General features: G+C 43.7%; 1 protein-coding gene across 1 annotated transcript in view; it reads left to right on the top strand.

The window, feature by feature from the left end:
• LOC126162810 (esterase FE4-like) overlaps positions 1 to 13,382 on the top strand; it is a 312,964-nt gene that overhangs the window by 146,130 nt on the left and 153,452 nt on the right. The window contains exon 2 of the mRNA XM_049919555.1: positions 3,771 to 3,911. Within this exon, the coding sequence (XP_049775512.1) occupies positions 3,771 to 3,911 (141 nt within the window). The remainder of the gene's footprint in view (positions 1 to 3,770; positions 3,912 to 13,382) is intronic.

Below are 13,382 nucleotides of genomic sequence, written 5' to 3'. Positions count from 1 at the left end.
GTCATCGAGCCTCAATTCGAAGAGGGACTCATCACTAAAGACAGTTATACTCCAGCCAATGAGATTGCAGACTGAAGATGTGTCTGGAGACGCATCACATAATGGTGGGATACCAACCTGACTTTCGCCCATCATACGAACCGACAACCGGACCAATGGTCTGGGGTGCTATTTCTTTCATAGCAGGACCCCACTGGTTGTCATTTGCGGCTCCCTTACAGCCCAGCGGTACGTAGACGATAGTCTACGCTCCGTTTTGTTGCACGTCATGGAAAGCCATCCTGGGTTTAATTTTTAGCCAGGTAATGCCTGCACACACATGGCGAGAGTGTCTATCGCTTCTCATCGTGCTTGCCTCGCCGAGGAAGGTCGCTGGACCTGACACCAACTGAGAACGTTTTGAGCATTGTGGCAGGGTCACTCAAACAGCTCGGGATTTTGACGATCTAACTCCTCAGTTGGACAGAATATGGCACGACATCTCTCAGGAGGACATGCAAAAAGTCTATCAATCAATGCCAAGCCAAACAGCTGCTTGCCTAAGGTCTAAGGGCCAGACGTGGACCAACGCTTTATTGCCGTGATCAATTTTTGGAGCTTTTCCTCTTGAAAAAAAAATCATCCAATTTTCCTGAACCTGCAGTCATTTGTTTGTCCTTTCGAGGTGTCTTTTTTTTCTTTAGGGTGTGCGTTAACTAAATTATAGGATGTACAAAAGTACTTGATTTATACATTAGCCAATATGTTGACAGGCCGAAGCATGAGGTCTCGTACTGGAAGTTATAATAAAATGTACAAAAAAAAAGAAAAATGGCTCTGAGCACTATGGGACTTAACTTCTAAGGTCATCAGTCCTGTAGAACTTAGAACTACTTAAACCTAACTAACCTAAAGACATCACACACACCCATGCCCGAGGCAGGATTCGAACCTGCGACCGTAGCGGTCGCGCGGTTCCAGACTGTAGCGCCTTCAACCGCTCGTCCACCCCGGCCGGCCAAATGACGTACAGCTATTGTGCCAAATCCTCATGTAATCTAGTAGGATATTTTTTTTATTTTTACTGTAACAGCAATTTTACCTAGACATCGAAATAGGGTGAATTTTTTCACATCAGACGTTAAGCTCTTACATAATTCTTGTCGATATTGAACGAACGTCCTTAAAACACAAGATATTTCACGAAAATCTTTTAGGTCTGTGCACCGATGTGATCACATACCAATGAGATGGTAAAACGAATTTATAAAGAGTTACAACAACAGATAAATGCCATCAGATCCAAGTTAACTGTGAGTTTAATGCAAAAGTACGGCGTAAACTAAAGAATAACTCCTCAGCGAGAAACTATAGCTATGACGCAAGAAGGAAGCTTAGAGTGTAACGTCCCGCCGACAGCGATGTCATTAGAGACGGAGGAGCACAGGCTCGGATTGTTTCGTTAAGGATGGGGAAAGAAATCGGCCGTGTGCTTTTCAAAGGAATCATGCCAGCATTTACCTGGAGTGGTTTAGGGAGGTCACGGAGAACCCAAATCTGGATAGCAGGACGGGGTCTGAACTGTCGACCTCCCGAATTGTGGTGGAAGGTATGACGCATATCAAACTTCAATAAAATCTGTCATCAAGAAGAACACGTCAGTCCGTATTACATTCTTCAAGAAAATAATGAGTAAAAGCAAACAAAATGTACAACGCTGTTGGTTCGCTTCATCTCGCTTAGGATCCGTGGAAGGAACAATATCATGTCAGTCTTTTTGTAAATACGTATGTATTATGAATTTTTGTTTTTCTCATACATTGCATATCTTTCAGGATCTCATCTACAGAAGGAATCGAATCAAATCGAACTTTTAAGCAACGTTTATGGTCAAATTTATATTTAGCAGTGTATACCAGTTAGCTTCAAGTCCAAGACTGACTTGGCGTTGGATGGCGGCGCAGTGATGAGTAAGTGGTCTTGGAAACGGGGGACCGGCGGCCCTAATCCCTATTCAGCCATGCGCGTTTGGGTTTTACAAGGTTTCCGTGTATCTCTTAACGCTTTGCGTCCCAGCAATATGAGGAAATTGCTCAGGTTCGAGTTACACTCACCCACTGGGGATTCCATACAAATATAATTATGTACATATGTTCATCGGTATCGTGAGACGAGGATGCTGACGATTTGTGCCTGTTATCGACAGTGATACTGCCAAGGTATCGATCCGAGGGATTCAAATACTTTCGAGAATGTTTTAATTTCATATTGGAAGTCGGGTAACAAAAATCAAAAGAAACATTTTTGTTTGATATAATTACAAATTAGCAATTTCAGATTTTTCTCTTTACTTGTACTGTCAAACCATTCTTCTTGCCAAATTTCATGATTCTAAGTCATTGGGAAACACCCTATAGGTTTTGGTGAATGACTTCGCAAGTATAAAAATATGTGACACAAATTGCCGCATTTTTTTGATTGCATTGGCTTAAAAGCTTCACTTTTTTACGTCAGCAAGGGACCGTAGATCGTAATATGTGACACAAATTTCAAGTTCATACGTCTACCCGTTCCAGGGAAAAAGGATTTTGAACAGATAAACAAAATGATTCGTATTTACCGATTGAAGTATGGTACCCTAAAAATAGATAATTTTAAAATTTTTCGCAAAGGTAGCCATTGTTATCATAGTAAACAATGAATACAAGAAGAAATTCGAAAAAAGTAAGCACTTAATTCTTTAAGGAGTTGGTTTCACTTTGGAATATAATTTTAAAAATTTTCAGAAATTAAAGTTTATTATCACAGTAAGCAACGAATACAAAAAGTAATTGGCAAAAAGTAAACAATCAATTCTCTTAAGGAAGTTACTTCACTTTGGAACCATTAGGACAAAGAGTTTTCAACCACACATGATTTCATGTGATATATTTGAAAGCAAGTTAACATTTTTCCTAGATGAAACCGCCCCCCCCCCCCCCAAAAAATCACGAAACTTCCATGAAATCATAATGCCTAAGGCAAATTGTAGTCCTGCATAAGAAGCAAAATGGGCGTAAAATTTAATAAATTTTATATTAAAACCACATGCTGCCCTAGCAGTTTCATTTCAAAACCGCTCATAAAAGCAGTTGTAGAAAACTCAGATTTATGTTACAATAACTTTAGATATGCTTAGTTCCACTGCCAGTGATATCCTCAATACGGCCACTATAGAGAAAACCATATGTCCCAATATACTACAATCACGTAGCGCAATCTCCGCTCAGACTGTTGATATGAACGCTGTAAGTAACTGCTACAAATCCCTGCCTTCGTAGAAGTACCTTAATATAAGGCTAGAAGTCTCTGTCTTGCAACAGAATCGGTGGTTTCATGCTAAAGACATTATTACTTCAAGTTAATAAAATGGTGGTTTCAGGCAGATATCACTGGTACTTATAGGGTCAAGGGGAATTCCGAGGTGGTTCCCTTGAAAAGGTTATGGTCGATTTGTTTCCTCATCGTTCCACTGTCCGAAATTGTACTCCACCTATAACGACGTAGGCGTCGATGGAACGTTACCTATATCCTAGTCTTTTATCCAGTACTGATGACCGTCACATTTACTACAGATAGAATAATCTTCAAACTTGAGACCTTAAGGCATTTAGAGTTGATATTTCATTCTACGTCCATGTAGGGCAAAGCTGCTCAAGAACATAGGACTAGCGTAGAGAGGAAGACGAGAGATCCTGTGCTGTGCTTTCTGTGCTGCCCACTGAGTGTTTGTGGTTGTGTGGTGTTCGCAGGTGGAGAAGGGCTACGTGACGGTGCAGACGGAGTCCGGGACCTTGCGCGGAGCCGTGCGGGACACCATGGCGGGCACCCGCTACTACAGCTTCCGGGGAATCCCCTACGCCGAGCCGCCGCTGGGGGACCTCCGATTCCAGGCGAGTACCAGTCGCACCCCACCACACTACGTCTACACCAGCTGTACACGTTTCATTCGCTTCTTCAGTCATGTGTCTTTCTACGAGGGTCATTCGATAATTGAACAGACGGATAGCTATGATGTATACATGGTCACTTTTTCCACCGTGTACAAAGGAGACAGAGCAATAAAGGTCTAATGAACTTATGTCCAGAAATACATAGTTTCCATGCTAGAGACCATTTATTCAACCATACATTGTTACAGAGACTACAGTTAATAATCGCTGTGCCATGTAGCCACATCTACAGTTTGTGTTGAAAATGGTTTCCATGTGCCTCAACGCATGAATATACGCGCCGTAGCATGTTCTGTCTCCCACATTCACACTGGTCAGGCTGCATCCGAACAATGTCGAAGGCAGCATGAATACGCTGCTCCACTGTCTCCACATCTGGAATTGGCTATGCATACACCATACTTCTGAGATGTCCCCATAATCAAAAATCGCACGGGTTGAGATCTGGTGAACGAGCAGACCATGCAACCCCCGCGTCCGATCCATCGACCAGGGATGACACGATTGAGATACATCCAGACGTTAACGGCGAAATGAGCTGGAGCACCATCGTATAGCAGTTGTAACTAATCTGTTTCTACGGGTTATTACGTTAAGATTACGGTCGCCACCGACTCTAACCATACAACTAAAGGTTTGGCCGAGTCGGAAAATAAATTAATTTGATCACAGACCAAAAACTCATAAAAATTCATACGTTGTGATGTCGCTCATAGGGGATGTGATGTAATTAATAGTATTGCCCGCGCACTGTTCACGACAATCAAACATTTAAAATAAAATAGCAAATGCATGGACACTGTGCATAAGATCAGCTCCCAGCACCGCACCTAAAAATAAGACTTAAAATAAAGCATTTGTGTTAAAATAAAAGAGGAAACTAATCACTGGACCTGTGCGTACGGAAACGCGTTGGATGTGCTAACGGAAAAGCTATGAGGTGAGTGGCTTAGATGCAAAAACGTAACCTCGGAATACAAGAGAAAATTGTGGATAAAATCATTTATTCCTAAGATATGGATGTGAGGCATGTACACAATTCCAGATAACATTAATTCCTGAAACATTAAAGAAAAGCATCGATACATTCACCGTTATAATCTACACCTAAAATCTTTGGTGTGAATCATTCATACAACTGCTGTTGCCTGATAACTGGTGGCAATAACTCCAGTACACCCGCGTGCCCACGTGGTTTGTGGAGACGCAGTTTCTAGGTATCGTGGCCGAGTTGCAACAATATCACATCACGCAATCATTAACAGTTAACATTCTTTAAAACAAACATGAGATCGGACAGTTAGTGATGACGGTAGCCCAACAAACTCTAATGTTCAACCACGTAGTTGGTTCCCCAAGGACGAAAGATACATAAAGCATGGAAAATTTACGAGAAGGCAAAGCTATTAATATTTAGAAAAATAAAAGCAAACAGACAACAGTGAGTGCTCACTTCTTATCGACACCTTTGTGTGGCGCACTGCCGGCGGATCCAAGTCTGCTATAGGAATTTACTAAAAGAAAAATCTCCCAAAGTTTTGTATTCCTTGATGCGACAAGGCAAAGCAATCTTTCAGAGTTGAAAAGCGAGACCAAAAGCTAACAGCTCTCCTCTCGCCAAGCAACAACGCGCCACATGGTCAGTCTGACTCACCCTTCTTCGACTGGAACACAGCTGTGGACGCTTCCCGTACCGGCGGCAGACTGCCTCCCTTTTTCATCTCCAGCCTCTTCCAGGCTCCGCGTGGCCCGGAAAACCCAACGATGCCATTTCGCCGGCCGCGGTGGTCTAGCGGTTCTGGCGCTGCAGTCCGGAAGCGCGGGACTGCTACGGTCGCAGGTTCGAATCCTGCCTCGGGCATGGGTGTGTGTGATGTCCTTAGGTTAGTTAGGTTTCAGTAGTTCTAAGTTCTAGGGGACTTATGACCTAAGATGTTGAGTCCCATAGTGCTCAGAGCCATTTGAACCATTTGATGCCATTTCCGCCACCAACCTAACGCAGGTGCATTTCTCGCAAGTAGCGCAAAGCTCTTTGCCTACTTGACCACTACGAGAGTTGGTTATTCTGTACAACTGCTGCTGAATCTGTAAGACTATCGCAGACTTTCTGCATCAGACTACGCCACCGTCTAGCAACGTGACACACAACCACATTCATTCAATCACACCACTATGAGAGTTATGAGAAAAGAGAAACAAGGAGAAGAAAGAGAAATGCTAGTGAAAATAGGCTGCCGGACTAGTGAAAGGTGGCTACAGGACCCTTTCACAGTCATGTAACCCTTCGAATCATCAATGGCATTTCTTCCAGCAGGGGAGGCAAAGTAACCAGTAAGAAATGCCGACAGCTGCAGCCTGTTAGGCGACGTGAAAGGAAGACTGGTCGCAAAATACGGTCGCCAATTATCCCGGCCCATATATTTCGGCTGCACCGATGCTGATGATTTGCTGTCACCATACCACGAGGGCTCTGCATACCATCCCGATGATACCACTCCGCGTAAAGGTGGCCCCATCTGCGAATAGAATGGTTGACACAAATCCTGTAATTGTGGCTGCCTGGTGAAGAAATCAGTGACATAACCGCTCCCAATGTGGAAACTCTGTACTGGCGGGCCAACTGCCTGGTACTGACACGGAGGTCGCCTTCCACAGTGTTAATCACATTTTCCTCCAAGTCTGGTGTCCGAACATTTCGAGTACATCCTTCTTGATTTCCTGCTTCCTCAAACGACCCTATCTCAGACAAATGGCGAAACAGTGTAGCAAACATTGAATGCAGTGGTTGCCGGTAGGGATAGGTCTCCTGATGCAACCTTGCTGCCTACCGCCCGTTGCCATTTGCCTTTCCGTAAGTAAACACCGTGCCAGCAAGCTTTCGGTGTGTGCAACACTGTATCACATCCACTACTAGGTGAGGAGCAAGAGAAGTGAATCGGACACAACATCATCAATTACCATGGCAGGAGAGAGCGCTATGGCATGACGTGTGAGGAACAGTGCCACTCTCTAGGAGGAAACCATGAATACTGTAACTGTATCTGCATGGTACAGTGCTTATTAGACCGCAGCCTCTGTAACAAAGTATGACTGAATAAATAGTCTCTAGCATGGAAACCGTGCATTTCCGGACATAAGTTCATTAGACCTTTATTGTTCCGACTCCTCTCGTCGATCAATCCCTAGTTTGCACACGGTGGAAAAAATTACCCTCTATATGCAGACTGAAGCGACGAATGAAAATTTGTACGAAGGCCGGGTTTCGAACTCTGGTCTCTTGCTCACTAGGCAGATGCGCCAACCACTACACCATCCTGTCACAGTGGCTTTGCACAACTGCACGGACTATCCTAGCAAGCCTCTGTCCTCAATCAAAACTACAATTCACGCCTCAGCCCACTTAGTATTCCCACTACACTCGAACAGCAACGCAGAGGCTCTCGAACTGTATGGAAATAGCACATCAACAGCTAACGAAACGGGTGGTCCTGCCTGAAATCCAGGCATAGGCGCTTTAATCAAATGAAACTAATGGATCCACAGATCTTTTCGAGTCTCAAACATCTACGATGTATATATGCAGACTAAAGCGACAAACAAAAATTTGATCCGAGGCGAGGATCCCAACTCGGGTCTTCTGCTAATTAGGCAGATGTACTAACCAGTATGCCACGTAGGGAATGAGGAGGAAGGCGTGCTACGGTGGCAAATGGTTCAAATGGCTCTGAGCACTATGGGACTTAACATCTTAAGTCATCAGTCCCCTAGAACTTAGAACTACTTAAACCTAACTAACCTAAGGACATCACACACATCCATGCCCGAGGCAGGATTCGAACCCGCGACCGTAGCAGTCCCGCGGTTCCGGACTACAGCGCCTAGAACCGCACGGCCACCGCGGCCGGCGCTACGGTAGCCTGCGGAGTTATTTGAAGCCAGTGTGCTAGGGTGGCTTTAGTGGTTGGCACATCTGCCTAGTGAACAAGAGACTTGAGTTCGACTCCCAGCCTTTTCATTCGTTGCTTCACTCTGCGTATATATATCATAGAAGTTTGAGACTTGAAAATCTCTCTCCATCAAATTTCATTTGAGATCCACAGCTACACAGCAAGAATTGCTTATTAAATCGATACATGCTGTGGTCTAATTTCCCGCGTGATACATAGCAACTTCTATGCTCTTCTCCCTTCATCTTGCGAGTCTTCCACTTCCCTCAAAGAAAGATTCTTTACCTTTATCTCGAATCAAGTTTTGTAGCTTGTTCCTTACTTCTTTACTGTCGTTGAACTTGATGCCTTGTAAAGGCTGTTTCGTCGGACTGTAGAGATAAAACTCCGACGGGGCAAGATCAGGTCTGTAAGGTGGATGAAGTAGAATATCCCAGCCCACTTTGCCAATAGTTTCCAGTGTCACTTGTGCGTATGGTATCGAGTGTTCTCTTGAAGAAGTACGCCTTTGCTCTGCAATTCCGGACAGTTCCTCTTCAGCATGGGTTGATTTTATTCTCAAGCGAGCCTGAGTTGTATGGGCTGTTTATATTGTATTGCCACTCCAAAAGGAAATACAAAATATTGGACCACGGGCACTGAAAAAGATGGTTAACACGACCTTACCAGCAGATAGCTGTGTTTTGAATTTCTTACAGGCAGATAATACAGGGTACTTCCACTGCATTCCTTGACACTTGGACACTGACTGAATTAAGTACACGAGTTTGATCACAGGGTAAAATCCTGTCCAAAAACTGCGCCACTTACACATCTGAAAGGATGTTCGAGCTCAGTGCAAATGCGAAGTCTCTGTGATGAGCGGTGAGCTTCCTGGGAACCCACAAGCTTTATGGCAATTCAGTTTGTTTTGACAGATAGTATGAATTGTCCCAACACCTTCTTCAGCAATTTTCCCGAATGTAAGTCGTGTTTTTTCTTGGGCAGGTGAATAAATACGAGCTTGTAACGCCGAAGTTTTACATACGACTCATCGCAGTTAAATGTATCTCGGAACTGACTACGAGTGATAAAACACGGCTACGTAGAAACGTGTTTTCGCCAAAGATGACGTGCTGAACAAAGTTGTCACATGTCAGAGATCAAACAATTGTTAAGCATTTTTTAACGAATTTGATTCATAAAAGCACTTTGAATTTTTTAACTACTTTTTAACGAATATGATTCATAAAACACTTTGAATTTTTTACGGATACTTTAAAATGTAGCAGAGTTTACAAAATATTAATACAAAATCTCGTTCCATTTTTAATAAAATTATAAAAAAAGCTTGGGTGGACAGAAGTACACACACTTATGTACAATCTAAGGACTTGCATCTAGCAAATATAAATGAACAAACTGACAGCGTACGAGTCGAAAATTAGTAAACGAACCGACCAATATCCCAGTGCGAAAATACGTTAACGTACTGATATCTGAAGAAAGGAAACTCTATATTGCACGTATTGATCGCTTTGATGATTATATATACGCTACTGCAATTGTCCTCAATTTATTTCTACTGTCTTTCGTTCTTCGTCGTTGCATACTTCAAAAATGGTTCAAATGGCTCTAAGCACTATGGGACTTAACATCTGAGGTCATCAGTCCCCTAGAACTTAGAACTACTTAAACCTAACTAACCTAAGGACATCACAGACGTCCAAGCCCGAGGCAGGATTCGAACTTGCGACCGTAGCAATAGCGCGGTTCCGGACTGAAGCGCCTAGATCCGCTCGGCCACAGTGGCCGGCGTTGCATACTTCCTCAACTACCAGTCTTAAGGATTGGAGCCATACATTCACGAGCAGCTGAATTAGAGAAACATCTTCACCTATTTCTGTAATTCAATGTATGGCGTGTGAAGGGAGTTACGTAGTGAGGCACTACAACTTTCTCCACTCACTGTTCAATTCGCGGATAGTACGACGAAACAAATACTGTCAGTAGCGTACTGTAGGAACCCGAATACCGCTCTTTTTAACGTCATAGACAGTACAGGAGATGTACGCGGGAGGAAGCAATCTGTTTATTGATTTAGTTTGGACGCAGACTCTTGGAATTGCGTGAGAAAGGCCCTCTGTAGTCTTTCTGGTGAGGCCCCTCTCTGCAGTCCGCTGGAATATTTCTGTGACAGGCTCAAGCTGCCAAAACAAACAAACGACGAATTTGGTTGTTCTTGCTTGGATATTTTCTCTCTCTTCTGCGAATCGAACGATTCTAGACCGACGAACAACCTCAAGAACTGGTCGAACAAAAGATTTGGAAATGATCTCGTTCGTGCGTGAACTAATCTTCTCCACGATTCTTCCATTAAATCATAATCTGTGGTCCATCGCCTCCTAAATTCGCTCCAGATAGCAAGTCACAGATAGTAGAATAGAACAGAGCACAACAGAATATTTATTCACCTATAAACATGTGCACATGCAATCGGTGTCGTCCCGCAAAGTTTACGGACGTACACTATGTGATCAAAAGTATCTGGACACCCCCAAAAAGAAACGTTTTTCATATCAGGTGCATTGTGCTGCCACCTACATCGTGAGAGAGCAGAACGGGGCGCCCCGCGGGACTCACGGACTTCAAACGTGGTCAGCTGACTGGGTGTCACTTCCGTCATACGTCTGTACGCGAGATTTCCACAGTCCTAAACGTCCATAGGTCCACTGTTTCCGGTGTGACAGTGAAGTGGAAACGTGAAGGGACACGTGCAGCACAAAAGCGTACAGACCGACCTCGTCTGTCGACTGACAGTGACCGCCAACAGTTGAAGAGGGTCTTAATGTGTAATATGCAGACATCTATCCAGAACACCATACATGAATTCCAAACTGCATCGGGATCCATTGCAAGTACGAGGTGCGGCTAGAAAAAAACCGGACTGATGCTGGAAAAAACATTTATTTACAATTATTTACAATTTCATGTTATCTCCTTCAATGTACTCTCCTCCTTGGTCTCTACACCGCTCCATACGAATTTTCCAGTGTTCATAGCAATGCTGCAGATCATTTTCGGTAAGTCCATACATTACTTCCGTCGCTTTTTCTTTTACTGCTTCAACAGTCTCAAATCTAGTTCCTTTCAAAGCTGACTTGACTTTAGGGAAAAGAAAAAAGTCACAGGGGGCCAAATCAGGTGAGTAGGGTGGATGATCTAAGATGGGAATGTTGTGTTTTGCCAAAAACGTCTTCACTGACAACGCACTGTGAGCTGGGTCATTGTCTTGGTGAAGGATCCATGACTTTTTTCTCCACAAATCGTTCCGTTTTCTCCGTACTCGCTCACGTAGGGTAGCCAGGACGCTAATGTAGTAATTCTGATTCACTGTTTGTCCCCCTGGTACCCAATCAATGTGCACAATCCCTTTGATGTCAAAAAAAACAATCATCATTGCCTTGAATTTCGATTTTGACATTCGGGCTTTTTTTTTGTCATGGAGAACCAGGAGTTTTCCAATGCATCGATTGGCGTTTAGTTTCGGGGTCGTAAGTAAAAAACCACGATTCATCGCAAGTAATAACATTTTGTAAGAAGGTGGGATCACTTTCAATGTTTTCCAGGATGTCAGAACAAATCATTCTTCGGCGTTCCTTCTGTTCAATTGTGAGACACTTTGGAACTTCATGTTGAAACTTTCATGAAGAATCTGCCTAACACTTTCCTTGTCAACTCCTGTTAACTCAGACACTGCTCTGATTGTTAAACGGCGATCTTGTCGAACAAGTTTACCGATTTTTTCAATGTTTGCATCAGTTTTTGCTGACAATGGTCTGGCAGTGCGAGTGTCATCACTGGTGTCTTCGCGGCCATCTTTAAATCGTTTAAACCACTCAAACACTTGTGTTCGCGATAAACAATCATCGCCGTACACTTGTTGTAACATTACAAACGTTTCACTTGCAGATTTTCCTAGTTTGAAACAAAATTTGATGTTAACACGCTGTTCTTTCTGTACACTCAACATTTTCCGACGCACAGACAAAACGTCAACTACTTAAAACAGACGCCACGGGCAGACTGAGTGCAGGAGGCAGATGAAACTCGAGCAGTAGGCGGAGCGAGAGTCACGTGACAGGCCACGCGACTTTCAGCCTTATTGCATTCGTTTTATTGTTTCACCAGTACTAGTCCGGTTTTTTTCTAGCCACACCTCGTACTATGACAGTTAGGAGGGAGGTGAGAAAATTGGATTTCATGGTCGAGCGGCTGCTCATAAGCCACACATCACGCCGGTAAATGCCAATCGACGCCTCGCTTGGTGTAAGGAACGTAAACATTGGACGATTGAATAGTGAAAAACCGTCGTGTGGAGTGACGAATCACGGTACACAACGTGGCGATCCGATGGCAAGGTGTGGGTATGGCGAATGGCCGGTGAACTCATCTGCCAGCGTGTGTAGTGCCAACTGTAAAATTCGGAGGCGGTGGTGTTGTGGCGTCGTCGTGTTTTTGTTGTTTTGCGTGGCACTATCACAGCACATTGATGATTTAAGCATCTTCTTGTTTCCTACTTTTGAAGAGCAATTCGGGGATGGTGACTGCATTTTCAACACGATCGAGCACCTGTTCATAATGTACGGTCTGTGGCGGAGTTGTTACACGACAGTAACATGCCTGTAATGGACTGGCCTGAACGGAGTCCTGACCTGAATCCTACAGAAGACCTTTGGGATGTTTTGGAAGGCCGACTTCGTGCCCCCCTCACCGACCGACATCGATACCTCTCCTCATGCAGCACTCTGTGAAGAATGGGCTGCCATTCCCCAAGAAAATTCCGAGCATCTGATTGAACGTATGCTTGCGAGAGTGGAAGCTGTCATCAAGGCTAAGGGTGGGCCAGTACCATTTTGAATTCCAGCATTGCCGATGGAGGGCGCCACGAACTTGTAAGTCATTTTCAGCCGGGTGTCCGTATACTTTTGTTCTCATAGTGTATCTTTATAATCATCATCGTCGTCACAAGTCACTGTGCTCACTATTGAGCGTCGTGACCCCATGAAACAAAGTGTCCCCATTCCGGATGGTTACCAGCTTCTCTTGGAACCTGCTGCAGATGTAGACTGGAGATCTTCTTGATTTCATTTTTCCAAATGATCGCTGCTCACACCCAAGGTCTCGTGTCCTTGATCTTTCCTTCCATAATTATATTTCGTTGATGTTTATTTATTTATTGTTCCGTGGGACCACATTAAGGAGAAGTCCCCATGCTCATGGAACGAGTCAATACATGAAATTATAACACGATTGTAAAAACAGATAAAATAAAATATAAGAAACATATTCAGGCGTCAAGTCGTAAGTTTAAATAAAGAAAATCAACAATGTAACACTGGAATTTGCTCAATTTTTTAGCTCTTCCAGGAGCTCCTCGACAGAATAGAACGAGTGAGCCATGAGGAAACTCTTCAGTTTAGAC

Source organism: Schistocerca cancellata, chromosome 2 (genome assembly GCF_023864275.1).
Source record: "Schistocerca cancellata isolate TAMUIC-IGC-003103 chromosome 2, iqSchCanc2.1, whole genome shotgun sequence".
In the NCBI taxonomy this organism is placed as follows: domain Eukaryota; kingdom Metazoa; phylum Arthropoda; class Insecta; order Orthoptera; family Acrididae; genus Schistocerca; species Schistocerca cancellata.
The sequence above is the reverse complement of the archived record's forward strand: the minus strand, read 5'-3'. Positions and strand labels throughout refer to the sequence as shown.